Consider the following 19586-nt stretch of genomic DNA (forward strand, 5'->3'; position numbering starts at 1 on the left):
TGGACCACCAGGAAATTCCCTGATTTAATTGTTTTAATGAGGCTTTGGACAGTTTTGATATAATGATCCTCCATGTTTTTCATCAGGCTCCATTGAAAACTTTTCTTTTTTTTTTTTTTCAAACACTCTGAATAAGTTTCAAGAATGGTGACATTCATGAGACCCAAAAGAAGTCATTCAATGTGAGGAAAACTACATTTGCATGGCTGCTAGAAGAGATTATTTAATTCACCCCTTCACCCCCAAATTCCCTACAAAATGACCCTTCCAGCTGGATAACATACTCAATTCCTCTATGGTGCTTCATACAAACCTCAGTATTATTTATCTGTTCATCCTAGAATGCAGTTCACATCTGTTGAGCAAATACCATAGACTGGATGTTGTGCTTAGCAGTGGGAATATACCACCCTGGGGAACTCGTGTTCTGGTGGGGTCTGCAGAATGCAGCTTCTGCAGCGGTAGAGTTAGCTCATTGTGTGCATGTATGTGCCCAGTCATGTCTGACTCTTTGTCACCCCATGGGTTTTAGCCCACTAGCCCCTCTTTCCATGGAATTTTCCAGGTAAGAATATTGCAGCGGGTTGCCTTTTCTTCTCCAGGGATTCTTCCTGACCCAGGGATTGAAACTTTGTCTCTTGTGTCCCCTACATTGGCAGGTGGATTCTTGGAAGCCATTATAAGCCAGTCTTTTAACCTCTCACTGGCATAATGTCAGTCCTGGGGTTCCGAGGAAGAATATATTGCAACCCATATTGCAGCTGTTTTTATGCAGCACAACATTCAAGAGAAATTTGGCCATTAAACTGTTGATATTTTTGATTTGCTGTGCTCATGTGTTAGTCGCTCAGTTGTGTCCGCCTCTTTGCAACCCCATGGACTGTAGCCCACCAGGCTCCTTTGTCCAAGGGATTCTCCAGCTAAGAATACTAGAGTGGGTTGCCATTTCCTTCTCCAGGGGATCTTCCCGACCCAGGTAGTGAACCTGGGTCTCCTGTATTGCAGGCAGATTGTTTACCATCTGAGCCACCAGGGCAGCTCCTGCAACCCACTCCATTATTCTTGCTTGGAGAATCCCATGGACAGAGGAGCCTGGCAGGCTACAGCCCATAGGGCTGCAGAGAGTTGGACATGACTGAGCATAGCATGCATGCATGTGTTCATGTGATGCACAAGCATGGGAATGCCTGTCAGGGAGCCCTAACCTGTAAGTGAGGGGTATACCAGAAGGCTTCCTGCAGGAGACCATGATGTTTGAACTGGTTTTTGGAAGGGGAGTGAAACATCTCAGGCAGGTGGGGACGGGACACCCCTGACCTCTGCTTAGAGCAAGGGCAAGTGCAAGGGCCCTGGGGTATGGGCAGCCTGGGATGTCAGAAGTGTGAGTGTGTGAGCAGTGTATTATTTTCTTAGGGCTTCCATGAATTAAAACAGAAAATTATTCTCTCATGGTTCTGGAGGCTAGACATCCAAACTAAGATGTTGGCAGGGTTGATTCCTACTGGAGGCTCTGAGGGAGGGTCCGCCTGTCTCTTAGTTCTGCTGGTGGTCAGCAATCCTTGGTGTTCCTTGTGTGTGGACACACCACTTCCATCCCCACCTTTGTCTTCATAAGACTTTCTCTGTGTGTGTCTGCATCTAGCTCTCCTTCTTCTTCTAAGGATGCCAGTTATTGGATTTGAGTCCACTGCCATTCAAGGTGACCTCATCTTGAGTACATCTGCAAACACCCTATTTCCAAATAAAGTCTCATTCACAGGTACTAGGGGCTTCCTTTGTGGCTCAGATGGTGAATAATCTGCTACAATTCAGGAGACCCAGGTTTGATCCCTGGGTTGGGAAGATGTCCTGAAGAAGGTAATGGCTACCCAGTCCAGTATTCTTTCCTGCCTGGAGAATTCCATGGACAGAGGAGTCTGGCAGGCTACAGTCCATGGGGTCGCAAAGAGTTGGACATGACTGAGTGGATGCCATGCATGGTCTGTTCACAGTTACTAGGACTTGAGGCTTCAATATATATTTTGGAGGACACAGTTGAACCCACAACACAGGCTGATGAGCAAAGGGAAAAGGAGGAGAAAGAGGCATGGACCATATTCCAGAGGGCCAAGTGTATTATACTATGGGATGTACTTCATCATGAATGTGACAAAAGGCGGGGGAGGTTTTCAGCAGAGAAGTGGCCTGATTTGTGTTTCAGAAAGATCTTCTGTGTCAGGGTAGGAGTTGGAATGGAATGGGGGGGCAAGGAAATCAGTGTTGAAAGTGATTGCAAAGTCAGGATGGAAAAGGCTGAGTTGCTACAACAAAGGGCATTAGTGGAGTGTGAGAAGAGACAGTGTGGATTGAATGGTTAAAAAAAAAATCAATGTTTCTTGTAGATCTACTGGATCTATGGGTTGAATGAAGGGATTGAATTGGCTGGGAGGTTTTGCTTGATTAAATCCTTGCTGCTCAAATCCTTCTGCTTTAGCCCCAGGACTTTATGGTCCCAGAGCAAAGCTTCTCATTGTCTGATTGTACATTGAAGATAATTGAAACATCCTCATTTTCAGCCTCTGTTCATAGCAATTACTGCTTAAAAATAAGTAGCATTGCTTTTTTTCCCCTTGTTGCTGTTTCTGCCATAAGGTTTCTAATGACGAGGAGTTGATCCTGGTTTTGTGGATCCTAAATCTTATAATATTATAAATACAAATTTATATTCAGGACCTAGAAGGTTGTGCAAGGAGGGACCCTGAAACTCAAGGCTCATCAGCTTCTTGGTAGATAACTTCTGTGGATAACTCAGGAGCATTTAATTAATGCAAACTAATCTGAGCCCAAGGGAACAATATTCCATTTATTAGAGCACAAAAACAAAACAAACATTTGCCTTTATTTTATAATTGGCATCATAGTTGTTCCTCAGTAACTGTGAGAGGATTGGTTCCAGGACACTGGAGAATACCAAAATTTGTGAAGGCTTAAGTCTCTTATATAAAATGTGATAGTATTTGAATATACCTATGGGTTGCTCCTTGGAAGGAAAGCTATGACAAACCTAGACAGCATATTAAAAAGCAAAGACATCACTTTGCTGATAAAGGTCTGTATAGGCAAAGCTATGGTTTTTCTAGTTGTCATGTATGGATGTGAGAGTTGGATCATAAAGAAGGCTGAGCACTGAAGAACTGTTACTTTTGAATTGTGGTGTTGGAGAAGACTCTTGAGAATCCCTTGGACAGCAAGGAGATCAAACCAGTCCATCCTAAAGGAAAAAAACCCTGAATATTCATTGGAATGACTGATACTGAAGCTGAAGCTCCAATTCTTTGGCCATGTAATGAGAACTGACTCATTGGAAAAGACCCTGATGCTGGGAAAGACTGAAGGCCAAAAGAGAAGGGGGCAGTAGAGGATGAGATGGTTAGATAGCATCAATGACTCAATGGACACCGATGTGAGCAAACTCCAGGAGATGGTGAAGGACAGAGGAGCCTGGCATGCTGCAGTCCACGGGGTCACAAAGAATTGGACACAGCTAAGTGACTGAACAACCACAATGCATAGTCCCTAGATTATTTACCATATAATGTAAATCCTGTGTAAATAGTTGCCAGTATGTGGCAAATTCAAGTTTTGCTTTTTGGAACTTTCTGGAATTTTTTTCCAAATATTGTTGATCAGAGGTTGTTTGGGTTCTTGGATTTGGAACTCATGGATGTGGAGAGCCAACTATATTTTGCTTAATTGGCATGAATGGCTGGTAAGGTGAGTAGGAAAGTAAGACAGTCAGGATTTTTAAGGACTAATTGGAAACAGGAAGTTTAGTCTCAGAGATCTGTCTTCCAACGCTGCACGCAGTGGGTAGCGCAGCACCACCTGAACTGTGTTTTGAACTCCAAATGCTGCAGACATTCTCATTATGCCGTACTGCATGGAAATGAAAGTGATATCACCAGACTAGGAGCTGGGTTTGCATTAGAATATATTATGTGCAACCAACAGCCTCTGTAAAGAGCATAATGTTTAGTGTAGAATTGGAATCACCATGTGAGATGTTTGCATTGATCATTTTGACCAGGTGATTGCTAAGGTCAGATCAGATCAGATCAGTTGCTCAGTCGTGTCCAACTCTTTGCGACCCCATGAATCGCAGCACGTCAGGCCTCCCTGTCCATCACCAACTCCCAGAGTTCACTTAGACTCACGTCCATCGAGTCAGTGATGCTATCCAGCCATCTCATCCTCTGTCGTCCCCTTCTCCTCTTGCCCCCAATCCCTCCCAGCATCAGAGTATTTTCCAATGAGTCAACTCTTCGCATGAGGTGGCCAAAGTACTGGAGTTTCAGCTTTAGCATCATTCCTTCCAAAGAAATCCCAGGGCTGATCTCCTTCAGAATGGACTGGTTGGATCTCCTTGCAGTCCAAGGGACTCTCAAGAGTCTTCTCCAACACGACAGTTCAAAAGCATCAATTCTTCGGCGCTCAGCCTTCTTCACAGTCCAACTCTCACATCTATACATGACCACAGGAAAAACTATAGCCTTGACTAGACAAACCTTTGTTGGCAAAGTAATGTCTCTGCTTTTGAATATACTATCTAGGTTGGTCATAACTTTCCTTCCAAGGAGTAAGCATCTTTTAATTTCATAAGGTCAATCCTTATCAAAGCTGGTGGTATGGATGGCTGACTCTCAGAGAGTCCCGTTTTATCTGGGGAAACTTTAGAGGCTTTTTGATGATCACATTTGTATTGAATATTTCTTTTACAAAACAAAATTTTCCTTCTTAAGCATAGAGTATTTGAAATTGATTTAGTATTCCCTTTTTGATTTCATGGCTATCTTTTGAAAAAATTGTTTTGAAATTGAATTGGTATCATCCTTTGCCTTTTATTTTATAATATATAGCTTAAATTTCTACAGGAAGGATAACATTGACAAGAGGGCAATGGAGAAATTCATTCTTTATATAAATATAGCTTTTCTTGGGCTTCTAACACAGATCTATGATCGCATTCTGTCAATTTCCTCTCGAGAGGGTGAGACAGTTGAATTGCATAAACCTGTGATGGCAGAGGGCAATGTGGAAGTTTGGCTTAATTCTCTCCTGGAGGAATCTCAGGCCTCATTACATCTTGTGATTCGCCAGGCAGCAGCAAATATTCAAGAAACAGGTTTCCAACTGATTGAATTTCTTTCTTCCTTCCCTGCTCAGGTCAGTGTATTGAAATTGGAAAGTATTTTTTTTTTTTTAACAGAAGAGTCATTTTAGATCTTATTTGTTGTCTATTATAAATGACACAACTGACTATAATTTAACTCCAGAATAATATTGAGATTTTCATAAGAATCTGTTAAATATAGATAAGTTTAAAGATTTCAACTACAGATTGTTGCTGTTATATATCTATGTTTTTACATATATATTTATGCTATAGAAATATTGGTATATTTTCTTTTTTTAGTATGTAAGAAGTATTTATTTTTCTTTTTTAAAATTTTAATTGGAAGGTAATTAATATTAAATCATCACAATATTGTGATGATTTTTGCCATACATCAGCATGAATCGGCCATAGGCACATATGTGTTCCCTCCTCCTGAACTGGCATCCTTCCTTTTTCCCCACCCCATCCTTCCACAGAACACTGGCTTTGGGTGCCCTGAATCACACATCAAACTCCCACTAGCTATCTATGTTACATGTGGTATTGTATATGTTTCAATACTATTCTCTCAAAGCAACCCACCCTCTCCTGAAGTAAGTCAGAAAGAGAGAGACAAATATTATATATTAATGCATATATGCATGAAGTCTAGAAAGATGATACCAACGGTCCTACGTGCTGGGCAGCAAAGGAGTGGGAGTGAATATAATTTCTTTAATTTAAAATATTTTTTTCCTACTGAATTTCTTTAGTACATAAATCATAAAATGTCCTGTGTTTTACTAGAAAAATGACAAATACATTTTAACAATAAAATACAGAAAATGATATTTCCTTAGTGATGTGATCGATAAAGATTTTGTGATTACAGTGTATAAACCCTTTGTTGGTTTGATGAAAGTAAGTTGAAGATATATTCTTTCCATGTCAGTAACTTAAAATCTATTGAGGGAGAGGTATGACTTAAAGGGAGATGAAAAAAATTGTAGCCATGTCACAAGGCTGTATATGTTTAATTGTCAGGTAAACAATATGCATAGGGTTTCCATAGATTTTGATGCAACCCGTCAAGCTGATATAATACAGGATGGCTTGGCATTTGCATAATAATCACAACTGTTGTAATTTCTATTTAAATATATTCATATGCCATACACTCATAAAGCCTTTTTTGTTTCCGTAAGGTTGGATTATTAGGAATTCAAATGATATGGACACGGGATTCAGAAGAGGCCCTTAGAAATGCCAAGTTTGATAAAAAAATCATGCAGAAAACCAATCAGTCTTTCCTGGAGCTACTGAACACGTTGATAGACATGACAACCAAGGACCTGAGTTCCGTGGAACGAGTTAAATATGAGACTCTGATTACTATTCATGTGCACCAACGAGATATCTTTGATGACCTGGTAAATGCTTTATAAACGCTGTGGCATATACAGAAGAACAAATACTAGACACTCTCTGTGTTTACCCACCAGGAATAGTGTGAATGAATTCAAAGAAAAGATAAAATTCAGGCAAAGAGCATCTTTATGAAGAGAAATTATCATATTTTCTTTTCAGTCTTTAGCCGGAATTTTGGCCATTTTCTGATGATCTCAGCTAAGGTGTTATGGAGGCAATTAGACTTTATTTTGAAATTCTTTACGTGATCGTTTTTAATGCTGAAATGTCATGTAGCATCATCGAGAGCTCTCACTTGTCTTATGCTTCTTTTGGTTATTAAATTGAAGATGACTAATCTATTGATGCAGAAATAATAAGTGATATTAATAGTAGAACTGCTTAGTAGTTTTGAGGGTTTTTATGAACATAAATCACATATTTAACAAGTTTTGCTACATTCATTGATTGCAAATGGTCTTTCCTCATATAGTTCGTGACATTCAGTTGTCATGCAGACTTTTGCCTTTAAAGAAAGAGCAGGGATGAGAAAGAGAGTTTGGTAGCTGTTGAGAATAGGAAATGTGAAATGAAATTTGCCCTCTACTGTAAAATATGACATTAGATAAGAGGCATGAAGCTCTTATTTTCATAATAATTTTCTGGATCGTGTCTCACCCCATTATGTAAAAAAGATTATGAAAGGTTGGTTCTGGTGTAATGGAAATAAAGGTGGCACATTCAGGCTGTTATGTGCTAATCTCCTCTCCTAATAGTTAAGCATACTGTTTGCCTTTCTGAGAAATAAAGGGCTCAAGGTAATTTTAGATTTCTTATTTGTAAAAAAAATGATTAAAGTGGCTTAAAATTTTGGTTAAAAAAATTCATACAGAAGCATCGCTTAACCTGCCATTTAGATGTTAGAAATTTTGGCCTGCTTCAAATCCTAGCAAGGATAATTAAGGGATTATAAAACCCCCAACAATGTACTTAGTTATTACCAGAAGAGATGATTTTTTTTTTCCCTGATGGGATTGTTTAGTTCTATCTTGGTAAGCCAAAAATGGTTTTCTTAGATTGTATTTCATGGTTAGGACTGTGGAATTGGGCATTGAAGAATGAAGTTTCTTACTTCATTCTTACTATTAAAATAGAGCATGTTATTTAAATTGAGGGGCACAATTAAGTGTTTCTCTTGAATTTTCCTTTTCTCATATCTTTGAAAGTATCTCTTTTGTTGCTGTTGTTTTTGCTGATCAATAAATGAATGGGTTGAATGGTAATTGGCATCTCCCAACCAGTTGGGTTGTCTCTGAGTTCCATTACTCCACATTCGATCTACCTGGATGCTGATGTGTATAGTTAATGAATGGTTCTCCTCTCGGTTTTAACATACACCTTCTGCATTTCAGTGTCACATGCATATCAAGAGCCCTTCGGACTTTGAGTGGCTGAAACAGTGCAGGTTTTATTTTAACGAAGATTCTGACAAGATGATGGTTCACATCACAGACGTGCCATTCATTTACCAGAATGAATTTCTAGGCTGCACTGACAGGCTTGTCATAACACCGCTCACAGACAGGTGATGGAAGGATTCTATGATTCCTCAGCCTCTCTCTCCCCTACCTCCCACATTTTCATTCTCTCCAGGTGCACAGCGGATTTTGACTGATGGCCTCTTTTATACAAAACTCTTTGAAATTCGGTGTTTTGAGCTTTACCCATGTATCTTCACAGGGGGTTTAGGAGGCTTGTGACTGAAACAGACTTTGGTTCCTTTGCCTTCCATCTTACAGAAGCTAAGTTTAAATGGCCTCTGCTGCTGCTTCTCAGTTGCTCAGCCGTGTCCAACTCTCTGTGACCCCATGGACTCTAGCCCACCAGGCTCCTCTGTCCATGGGATTTTCCAGGCAAGGATACTGGAGTGGGTTACCACTTCCTCCTCCAGGGGATCTTCCCAAATCAAACTCATGTCTCTTGTGTCTTCTGAATTGACAGGTGGTTTCTCTACCACTGTGCCACCTGGGAAGCCCTAAATGACCTCAGTGGACATCAAAGGAAAAAAAAAAGTGAATTCATTGCTATGTATCAAGTGCAAATCACCATGGGTTTTGAGGGCTGCATCAAGGGACTGTGGCACTTTTATCATTACAGAGGCAATAAAGGATTTTTTTTTTTTTTTTTTTTAAGCTGGAAAGAAATTAAATGTGAATGCTGGTTCTCTGGTGGCTTAGTAATAAAGAATCTGCCTGCCAGGGCAGTAAACATAAGAGATGCAGGTTCCATTCCCAGTTTAGAGGAAGATGCCCTGGAGTAGGAAATGGCAGCCCACTCCAATATTCTTGCCTGGAGTATTCCATGGACAGAGGAACCTGGTGGGTTCAGTCCATAGGGTTGCAAAGAGTCGGACATGACTGAGTGTGAATGCATGCACTGGTGAGAAGCGATGGGGTAGACGTTGACCTGTCCTGCCCCCTGCCTGTTATTAACCATTGTGTTAGCCAGAGCCAACATGTAGCTTCTCTGGACCCAGTTTCTTCATCTATAAGATGAACCGGTTTATCTCCAGAGGTCCTTCCTCCATGGCTAATAGTCTGATTTGAACTTGGTGGCATCCATCCGTTGTATATGTGCTGTTCAGGGATGCTTTGATACTTATTTTGAACCAAATGGGTGAGTGTTAAAATCAACATTTGTTAAGAAGAAGCTGACCTGAATAGCAGTCATTTTCACAGAATGAACCTCTGGGCTGTTAGATTGAAAATATTATCCCTGGTGGTCTAGTGGTTAAGATTAAGATTCCAAGCTTCCAATGCAGGGGGTTGTGGTCCAATCCCTAATTGGAGAACTAAGATCCCATTTGTCATGCCATGTGTATTTGTTTGTGTGTGTATATATATATATATATGGGCATCCCAGGTGGCGCTAGTGGTAAAAAACCTACCTGCGAATGCAAGAGACATAGGAGACATGGATTTGATCCCTGGGCCAGGAAGATCCCCTGGAGGAGGACATACCAACCTACTCCAGTATTCTTGCCTGGAGAATCCCATGGACAGAGGAGCCTGGGGGATACATTCCATAGTGTTGCAAAGAGCTGAACATGACTGAAGCACCTTGGCACGCATGTATGTGTATGTATGTATATGTGTATATATATATATATATATATAATCAAACAAAATTTAAAAGTTTGATGTAATAACCCTGTTTATGAGATTGCACCTTCTGCTCAGTCATGATACCAAATGAAATGCTCACTTTTACCGGAGGATGGAGGAGTAGCAGGAGGTTTCACTGTGTCCTTTCCCCCAGGTTGTCTTGTCTTCATGCTCTGTATTCCTTCTTATGTCTCATCAAAGGTGGTTTCCCCTGGATACTGTCAGACGTTTGTTTGGAGTTTTCCTCTTTGAAGTAGAGGGGTGAATAGTGACAAAAGGCGGAGACTTCCTTGAAACACCTGTAAAAGTTATTTCACACCGTCTGTCCTTTCCAACCTCAAACCTTTTCCTCTCTTCTTTTCTCTACCCAAGTCCTCGTTTCTGTTTCGCTGAGAAGATAAAAGGACCTGCACTCGTTCCTCGTCACGTCCTTCAACCAAGGGACCTGGCCTTGTGCCATCCGCTCCCTCTCTCGGTTTATGGGATGGATTTTCTGCTGCCAGCGCCTCTGCTGACGCAGCTATTTTGTCTTTGGGAGCATCATTAATTTTCGCTTTCTACTGGATCGTTCTCATCAATGTACAGGATGCTGTCATTGCTTCCAGGCAGGAAATCCTACTGCGAAGCTCTGGTTTCCTTCCCATTTCTGTGCTCACATCAAAACTCCTCAAAAGCAGTTTTTTAAGGCTTAAATTTTATTGGAGTATAGTATAGTTACTTTATAATGTTGTGTTAATTTCTGTTGTACCATAAAGTAAATCAGCTATGCCTGCTTCATCAGATAAGTCGCTTCAGTTGTGTCTGACTTTTTGCAACCCTGCCAGATTCCTCTGTCCATGGGATTTCCCATGCAAGGATACTGGAGTGGGTTGTCATGCCCTCCTCCAGGGGATCTTCTTGACCCAGGAATCAAACCCATGTCTCTACAGCTCCTGCACTGCAGGTAGATTCTTTACCCACTGAGCCACCTGGGAGGCCCCAAATCAGCTGTATGTATCTCCTCTTTTTTTGATTTTCCTTCCCGTTTAGGTCACTATAGAGCATTTAATAGAGTTCTCTGTACTCTACAGTAGATTCTCATTAGCTTTCTACTTTTTACATTTTATCAGTAGTGTATATATGTCAATTCCGATCTCCCAATTCACCCCACCCCCCCTTTCCACCTTAGTGTCCATACGTTTGCTCTCTACATCTCTATGTCTCTGTTTCAAAAATGCAGTTTTTGTCCACCTATTTGACCTTGAATTCACTCCATTCAGGCTCTGTGTATTAGCTTCTATTGCTGTCATAACAAATGACCAAGCATTTAGAAGCTTAAACCACACAAATCAATTACTTTGGGTTTCCATATGTCAGAAGTCTGATGCACATCTTGTTGGACTAACCTTAGGTGTCAGCAGAAGTGTGCTCTTTCCAGGGTCTCTGGGGAGACCCCGCCCTTTGTTCTTTCAATTGATTGGCAGAATTCTTTCTCTTGCAGTTGCAGGAACTTGCCGCCACTTCCCTGCTGACTGTCAGCTGAGGGCTGTTCCCAGCATTTGGGGGCTGCTGTTTACCTTGTCTTCTGGCCCCTTCCTCCCTCTTATCAGCCACAACCATGGGTTGAGACCTGTCTGATCTCCTTTTCCCATCTCATGTCTCTCACCCACTCTTCTGCTTCCCTCTTCGCTTTTCAAGAACTCATGAGATTAGATAGGGTCCACTTCTAATCCAGGATCACCTCCCCATATCAAGGCCTTTCACATTAATTGCGTCCTCAAAGTCCCTTTAGCTGTGTAAGGGAACATGTTTTCAGGGATTAGGACATGGATATTTTTTGGAGGGGTGCCATTATTCTGCACATCACACTTTCTTCCCCTGGTAGTGCCATCACCCAGATCTTCGTGTTGCTAAATCCAGCGGTCATTTTTAGTTCTGCCCTTCCTTGACCAGTCAGCAGCATTTACATAGGTGGTCACTCTCTCTCTCTTTTCAATTAATTAATTATTTAATTTCTTTATGTGTGTTTGGCTGTGCTGGGTCTTCATTGCTGCGCGGGCTTTTCTCTAGTTGTGAGGCATGGGGGCTACTCCCTAGTTGTGGTACATGGGCTTCTCATTGCAGTGGCCTCTCTTGTTGCAGAGCACAGGCTCTAGGCATGTGAGTTTCAGTAGTTGTGCTCAGGCTTTAGTGGCCCTGTGGCATGTGGGATCTTCCCAGAGCAAGGATCAAACCTATGTCGCCTGCATTGGCAGGCAGATTCTCAACCACTGGATCTCCAGGGAAGTCCCACTCTCTCCTTTTTGATGCCCTTTCTTCACGTGGCTTCCAGGTCATGACACCCCTGGTTCCTTCTGTTCTGCCTGTCCATATACTCTCCTATGGTTCCTCTTCAGTCTCCTGACTTCTAAGCATAGAGCACACCAGGGCTCTTCTCTTTTCCATCTATACTCACTCCTGAGATGATCTCACATGGTTTTAAGTATCATCTAGATGTGGACTCCCCAGTCTTGAGCCCTGCTGGGGCTTCTTCCCTTGAACTTGACACATACAGCCACTTGCCTACACGACATGTTTACTCAGATGCGTATTGGGGATTCACATTTATGTTTGCTCGTCCCCTCACAAAGCTGCTCTCCTGCCATCTTCTCCATCTTTGCAAATGGTGATTCCATCCTTCAGTTGCTCAAGCCAAAATCCTTGGAGCATCCTTGATGCCTTTATTTTCTCTCATTTTATTATCCAATCTGTCATGAAGTTTGGTCACCGACACTTTCAGAATTCACCTACGATGTGACCACTTTTCTCCCCTGTGCTCTTATCACAGTCTCAGCCACCATCATCTCTAGGCTGGATGATTGCAGTAGTCTTTTATCTGGTCTTCCACTTCTGCCATTGTTCCCGACAGTCTGTTCTCAATTCTGTCATCCCTTTGCCTTGATCTTCTTTGTCTTTCGGTCTCACCCAAGGTAAAAGCAAGTGTCCTTGCATTGACTTCTATGACCTGCCATGATCGGTCCCTGCTACCTACTGTCTCTCCTTCTTCATTCAGCTCCAGCTACTTGTTCCCTGGCTGTTTCTTGAGCAGTCCCAGCACACGGCTGCCTCAGGACCTTTGCACTTGCTGTTGCCTTCACCTGGAACCCTTTCCCCTGTGACACTGGCATAGCTCACTCCCTCTCCTCCAGGTCTCTGATCAGATGTCTCTGCACATGGCTCTTTGGTCCTGACATATTTTAATCAGCAATCCTCACCCCACACTCCCTAACTCAGCTTTATTTTTTCTGTTTTCTATTTTTAAATAGTTTATTTCCTTCCTTTAGGATATCAGTTCTATAAGGTATAGACTTTTTGTGATTTATTCACTGCTCCTAGAACAGTTCTGTTCCATTTGTTGCTGCTGTTCAGTCGCTCAGTTTTGTCTGACTCCTTGTGACCCCACGGACTGCAGCATGCCAGGCCTGTCTGTCCCTCACCATATCCCAGAGTTTGCCCAAGTTCACGTCTACTGAATCTGTGATACCATCCAACCACCTCATCCTCTGTCTCCCCTTCTCCTCCTGCCTTCAATCTTTCCCAGCATCAGGATCTTTTCCAGTGAGTCAGCTGTTCACATCAGGTGGCCAAAATATTGCAGCTTCAGCTTCAGCATCAGTCCTTCCAATGAGTATTCAGGGTTGATTTCCCTTAAGATTGAGTGGTTTGATCTCATTGCTGTCTAAGGGACTCTCAAGTGTCTTCTGTTGTGTAACAGGTTCTAAATAAAATTTCCCAAATAAATTGAAAAATGTTTATTTTCAAAGTTGCATCTTTGTGGTAAAAAACTTAAATAGTACAGAAAGATAAATTTTTCAATGATTAATAGTTTATTTTATAAGAAATTGTAAATGCTTATATGTCAAAAATCTAACTTTCACATAAAAGTATTTGATTATACAAACTTTTTTGTGACTTGATTTTTTTCACTGTATTCATTATCTTGTACATCTTTCTGTATCAAAAAACTTGAGAGCTTTAAAAGCAAGCTCAGTTCAGTCGCTCAGTCATGTCTGACTCTTTGCAACCCCATGAATCGCAGCATGCCAGGCCTCCCTGTCCATCACCAACTCCCGGAGTTCAACCAGACTCACGTCCATCGAGTCAGTGATGCCATCCAGCCATCTCATCCTCTGTCGCCCCTTCTCCTCCTGCCCCCAATCCCTCCCAGCATCAGAGACTTTTCCAATGAGTCAACTCTTCGCATGAGGTGGCCGAAGTACTGAAGTTTCAGCTTTAGCATCATTCCTTCCAAAGAAATCCCAGGGCTGATCTCCTTCAGAATGGACTGGTTGGATCTCCTTGCAGTCCAAGGGACTCTCAAGAGTCTTCTCCAACACCACAGTTCAAAAGCATCAATTCTTTGGCACTCAGCTTTCTTCACAGTCCAACTCTCACATCCATACATGACCACAGGAAAAACCATAGCCTTGACTAGACGGACCTTTGTTGGCAAAGTAATGTCTCTGCTTTTCAATATGCTATCTAGGTTGGTCATAACTTTCCTTCCAAGGAGTAATCATCTTTTAATTTCATGGCTGCAGTCACCATCTGCAGTGATTTTGGAGCCCCCCAAAATAAAGTCTGACACTGTTTCCACTGTTTCCCCATCTATTTCCCATGAAGTGATGGGACCAGATGCCATGATCTTAGTTTTTTGAATGTTGAGTTTTAAGCCAGCTTTTTCACTCTCCACTTTCATCTTCATCAAGAGGCTTTAGGTCCTCTTGCTTTCTGCCATAAGGGTGGTGTCATCTGCATATCTGAGGTTATTGATATTTCTCCTGGAAATCTTGATTCCAGCTTGTGCTTCTTCCAGCCCAGCATTTCTCATGATGTGCTCTGCATAGAAGTTAAATAAGCAGGGTGACAATATACAGCCTTGACGAACTCCTTTTCCTATTTGGAACCAGTCTGTTGTTCCATGTCCAGTTCTAACTGTTGCTTCCTGACCTGCATATAGGTTTCTCAAGAGGCAGGTCAGGTGGTCTGGTATTCCCATCTCTTGAAGAATTTTCCACAATTTATTGTGATCCACACAGTCAAAGGCTTTGGCATAGTCAATAAAGCAGAAATAGATGTTTTTCTGGAACTCTCTTGCTTTTTCCATGATCCAGTGGATGTTGGCAATTTGATCTCTGGTTCCTCTGCCTTTTCTAAAACCAGCTTGAACATCTGGAAGTTCACGGTTCACATATTTCTGAAACCTGGCTTGGAGAATTTTGAGCATTACTTTACTAGCATGTGAGATGAGTGCAATTGTGCAGCAGTCTGAGCATCCTTTGGCATTGCCTTTCTTTGGGATTGGAATGAAAACTGACCCTTTCCAGTCCTGTGGCCACTGCTGAGTTTTCCAAATTTGCTGGCATATTGAGTGCAGCACTTTCACAGCATCATCTTTCAGGATTTGAAATAGCTCCACTGGAATTCCATCACCTCCACTAGCTTTGTTCGTAGTTTTGTTTTCTAAGGCCCACTTGACTTCACATTCCAGGATGTCTGGCTCTAGGTCAGTGATCACACCATCGTGATTATCTGGGTCGTGAAGATCTTTTTTGTATAGTTCTTCTGTGCATTCTTGCCACCTCTTCTTAATATCTTCTGCTTCTGTTAGGTCCATAGAATTTCTGTCCTTTATCGAGCCCATCTTTGCATGAAATGTGCAAATTTTCTTGAAGAGATCTCTAGTCTTTCCCATTCTGTTGTTTTCCTCTATTTCTTTGCATTGATCTCTGAGGAAGGCTTTCTTATCTCTCCTTGCTATTCTTTGCTATTCCTTGCTAAAAGCAAAGTGGGTATTTATAAGTTAATAAGTGGAGGCGATTCAGAAGTTTGTTTCAATGTGTTTCATGATAAATGTTCACTTGTTTGTTTTTACTCTGAGTTGAGTATGGTAGAAGTGAGTCATTCTTTGCAAGTCCATTGCAAGAGTGGCTGCCTTTTTACAAAGAATTACTCACTAAGATTAATACTTAAATAAGACAAAGGCCAGAGGCCTTGATGTCTTCTCAGCTTTTCACTGACTGCCCTGTGAAAATTCAACAATGTTGATAGCAGTTGTGTCTGGGAAGCCTGATGTCATGTGGATGGAGTTGCAAATATTTCAGATGATAAAATAGTCAATAAATATGCTAAAAACATATACTGCCTTTTTCTAATAGTGCATGCTATTTTCCATGACCAGTCCTTTTTTTTGCTTCTGAACACAAGTCGAGAAGACTGGAGGGAGTCTTAGTACCACTGTCGCTTAAGACAGAGGGCAGCAGAGATTGAAGATGAATAGAGGCATTTTGTCTTCTTAATAAAAAAGACAGACAGTCCTCATGACGTGTGTCTTTCTCTGACATATTCTCATAGCTTCCCGGAGTTTCATCTGGGTCTTGGCCACTGTCCTGGGTAGTGTTGGCCAGGACAGCTAACCTTTCTGATTCTCTTCTTTTGCAATCATTGTGTGGACTGGAGGTACTGTAGGTTGGGACCCAGCACTGGGCCTGCCACTGAGTAAATCTAAATCATCATTAATAATGTTAACATGACTATTGCTTTTCTTTTTTGTTTAGAATTTTTACAATTTGAGTACAATTGATTTATAATATTGTATTAGTTTTAAGTGTAAAGCAAATTCATTCAGTTATTTTTTTCAGATTATATTCCATTATAGGTTATTACAAAATATTGAATATAATTCCCTGGCTATACAGTAAATACTTTTGGCTTGTCTATTTTATGTACAGTAGCATGTGTCAGTTAATCCCATAATTTGTCCCTTCCTCTCTCTCCCCTTTGGTTACCATAAATTTGTTTTCTATGTCTGTGAGACTATTTCTGTTTTGGATACAGATTCAATTGTATTATTTTTAGATTCCACAAAAGTGATATAATATAGTATTTGCCTTTCTCTGACTTACTGCAGTAAGTATAATATTCTCTAGGTCCATCCACATTGCTGCATATGGTACTAGTTCATTAGTTTTTTTTTTTTAATTTAAATTTATTTATTTTAATTGGAGGCTAATTACTTTATAATATTGTATTGGTTTGGGAACACATATAAACCCATGGCGGATTCATGTTGAAGTATGGCAAAACCAATACAACAATTTGTTTTTTTTAATAAATGGATAATATTCCAGTATATATACATATATATGTATACACCCTACACCTTCTTAAGCCAGTCATTTGTTGATGAGCACTTGGCTTGTTTCCATGTCTTGGCTATTGCAAATAGCACTGCTATGAACATTGGGGTGCGTGTATCTTTTTGAATTAGAGTTTTCATCTTTTCAGGATATATGCTCTAGAGTGGGATAGCTGGACCATATGGTAACTCTGTTTTTAGTTTTTTAAGGAACCTCCAGACTGTTTTCCATAGTGACCGCACCAATTTACATTCCCGCCAACAGTGTGGGAAGGTTCCCTTTTCTCCACACCTTCTCCAGCATTCATTACTGTAATGGCCATCATTCATGGTGGCTGTTCTGATCTGTGTGACGTGATACCTGTTGCAGTTTTGGTTTGCATTTCATTAATAATTAACAACATTGAGTATCTTTTCATGTGCCTGTATGTATTCTTTGGAAAAACATCTGTTTAGGTATTCTGTCCATTTTTTGATTGGGTTGTGTTTTTGATATTTAGTTAATCATTGATAACAAATTATTTGCCAACCTTTACTTTCATATCTCTTTAAGCATGTCCTATAATTAAATAGTCTATAATTAAACCAAGTTCTCAACAAAGAAAATTGACTTCCTGCTTCATGGATGCCTGTTGTGTTGGCGTTTTTCAGCATTTTAGAATCAATACTGTTTAATAATAGGAGCTGGAAGCACTTCTGGTTTATGTGTGGTGAAATGTGTCTAGAGAGCTATGAATACCTAATACGATAATTGCGTGCTAATGAGCCCTGGGTCATGGAGTTGATCACTGTTCATTTGGTGCCATGGTCACATTCTGCACCTCTAATTCCCGTAGCTACTGGGACAAAAGGAAGCAGATAAGTGTATGGCTGGACCAGTTCAAGCCATTTATTCACAAATGTTCATAGAATATGAGGTGTCAGTTTAGGCAAGTGGCTGGGGGTAAAAGTGTGAACTAGACCTAGTTCCTGACAGCAGAGAGCTTATGGTCCTCTAGTAGGGAGGCAGGAAACTGTAGTAGAGTTGCTGTGTGTGTGTGTGCGTGTGTGCTTAGTTGTATCCGACTTTTTGCCACCCCATGGACTGTAGCTCACCAGGCTCCTCTGTCCGTGGGATTCTCCAGGCAAGAATACTGGAGTGGGTTGCCATTTCCTACTCCAGGGGATCTTCCTGACCCAGGGGCCAAAGCTGCATCTCTCGTGTCTCCTGCATTAGCAGGCAGATTCTTTTTACTGCTAGTGGTACCTGGCCGCTAAAAGCTACTAGATCATATAAAAGTCCAGAACCCTTCATGAGTGGTGACATTTTTGAAAGCAGCCAAAGAGATAGGAAAGCAGAGAGGGAGGGCTGAGGTAGACATACATGTAGGATGCTCTGGGGAGAGTCATGTCAAGAGGTACTTGAAGATGCTCTGGCTGATCCACACTCGCCTCTGAAAGGCAAGTCCTAGAGGGTTTGGGTGCCAGCATAGTGGTCCTGAAGCCAAGTCCAGCCTCCATACCCCAACACCTAATTCATTCTCAGAGGTGGAATTTTGGGTGAAGTAGAAAAGAATAGCTTTATTGCTTTGCCAAGCAAAGGGGGCCACAGCAGGCGAATGTCCTCAAAACTGTGCCTGAACCTGGAGGGGCTAGCAAGAAGTTTTATATTCAAGTTTCAAAGAGATCCTCATCAGTTTGTGGATCTTCTTCTCATTGGTTCCTGGAAAGATAAGTGGATGTCAGCATCATGAACCTTCTGGTTCCAACTGGGCTGCAGTCTGTGTGCTTGTGGGCACCATACTGTTTTATCTTCTTCTATCTGGTGGGGGTTTCAACATCTGCAAAGCAGCTCAAAGATATCAGTACATGTATCCCTTGACAGGGAACCAGGACTCTGCCCCAAGGTTGCACTCCTGTTACTCTTGACTCTTCCTCCTTTGTCCCCATGTTCCATCCCTTCCCTGTTTAACAACTGCTTGAATCTGCCCCCTTAGAACTCAGAGAAGGTCTTGGAGGCTGAATGAAGCCTGTTTCCTGTATTCAAGACATGGGGAACACAGAAAGGCTTTTGTGCCCAGTACCCCACAGGGTCCTGCTTGGTATCACTTGGACTAAAGTCCCCCCTTTTGAAGAAATCACCTAGCGTGGATGCCCATTTTTTATGTAAATAATGTGATTTCCCTCTGACAGCCTAACAGCTTGCCACTTCTTCAGTTTAAATATAAACCCAAATGATCCCATAATAAAGAGGGATATTTGCAAGACAGAGCATCTTGGTGGCCAGAGTTCCTGGAGATTTTTTCCTGACCCTGAGAGTGTGGATCTGTCCCACAATAGCGAGAGGGCTATTGGCCACAAACCTGACTCAAATCTCAGCTCCCCTACTGCTGTGACCCTGAGAAGAACTATTCCATTTAAGCCTTTCTCCTTATCTATAAAATGAGGAAAATAATTGACTTCCCCACAGGGTTTCAGTTCAGTTCAGTTCAGTTGCTCAGTTGTGTCTGATTCTTTGTGACCCCATGAATTGCAGCACGCCAGGCCTCCCTGTCCATCACCATCTCCCGGAGTTCACTCAAACCCATGTCCATCGAGTTGGTGATAACATCCAGCCATCTCATCCTCTGTCGTCCCCTTATCCTGCTGCCCCCAATCCCTCCCAGCATCAGAGTCTTTGCCAATGAGTCAACTCTTCATGTGAGGTGGCCAAAGTGCTGGAGTTTCAGCTTCAGCATCAGTCCTT

The 19586-nt window shown here is 41.6% G+C and overlaps 1 protein-coding gene across 1 annotated transcript in view; it reads left to right on the forward strand.

The window, feature by feature from the left end:
• The window catches only part of DNAH5 (dynein axonemal heavy chain 5), a 336311-nt gene that overhangs the window by 150728 nt on the left and 165997 nt on the right, over positions 1–19586 (forward strand). Inside the window, exons 33-35 of the mRNA XM_045163647.1 lie at positions 4990–5202; positions 6340–6564; positions 7954–8126. Of these exons, the coding sequence (XP_045019582.1) occupies positions 4990–5202; positions 6340–6564; positions 7954–8126 (611 nt within the window). The remainder of the gene's footprint in view (positions 1–4989; positions 5203–6339; positions 6565–7953; positions 8127–19586) is intronic.

Source organism: Bubalus bubalis, chromosome 19, assembly GCF_019923935.1.
Source record: "Bubalus bubalis isolate 160015118507 breed Murrah chromosome 19, NDDB_SH_1, whole genome shotgun sequence".
Taxonomy (NCBI): domain Eukaryota; kingdom Metazoa; phylum Chordata; class Mammalia; order Artiodactyla; family Bovidae; genus Bubalus; species Bubalus bubalis.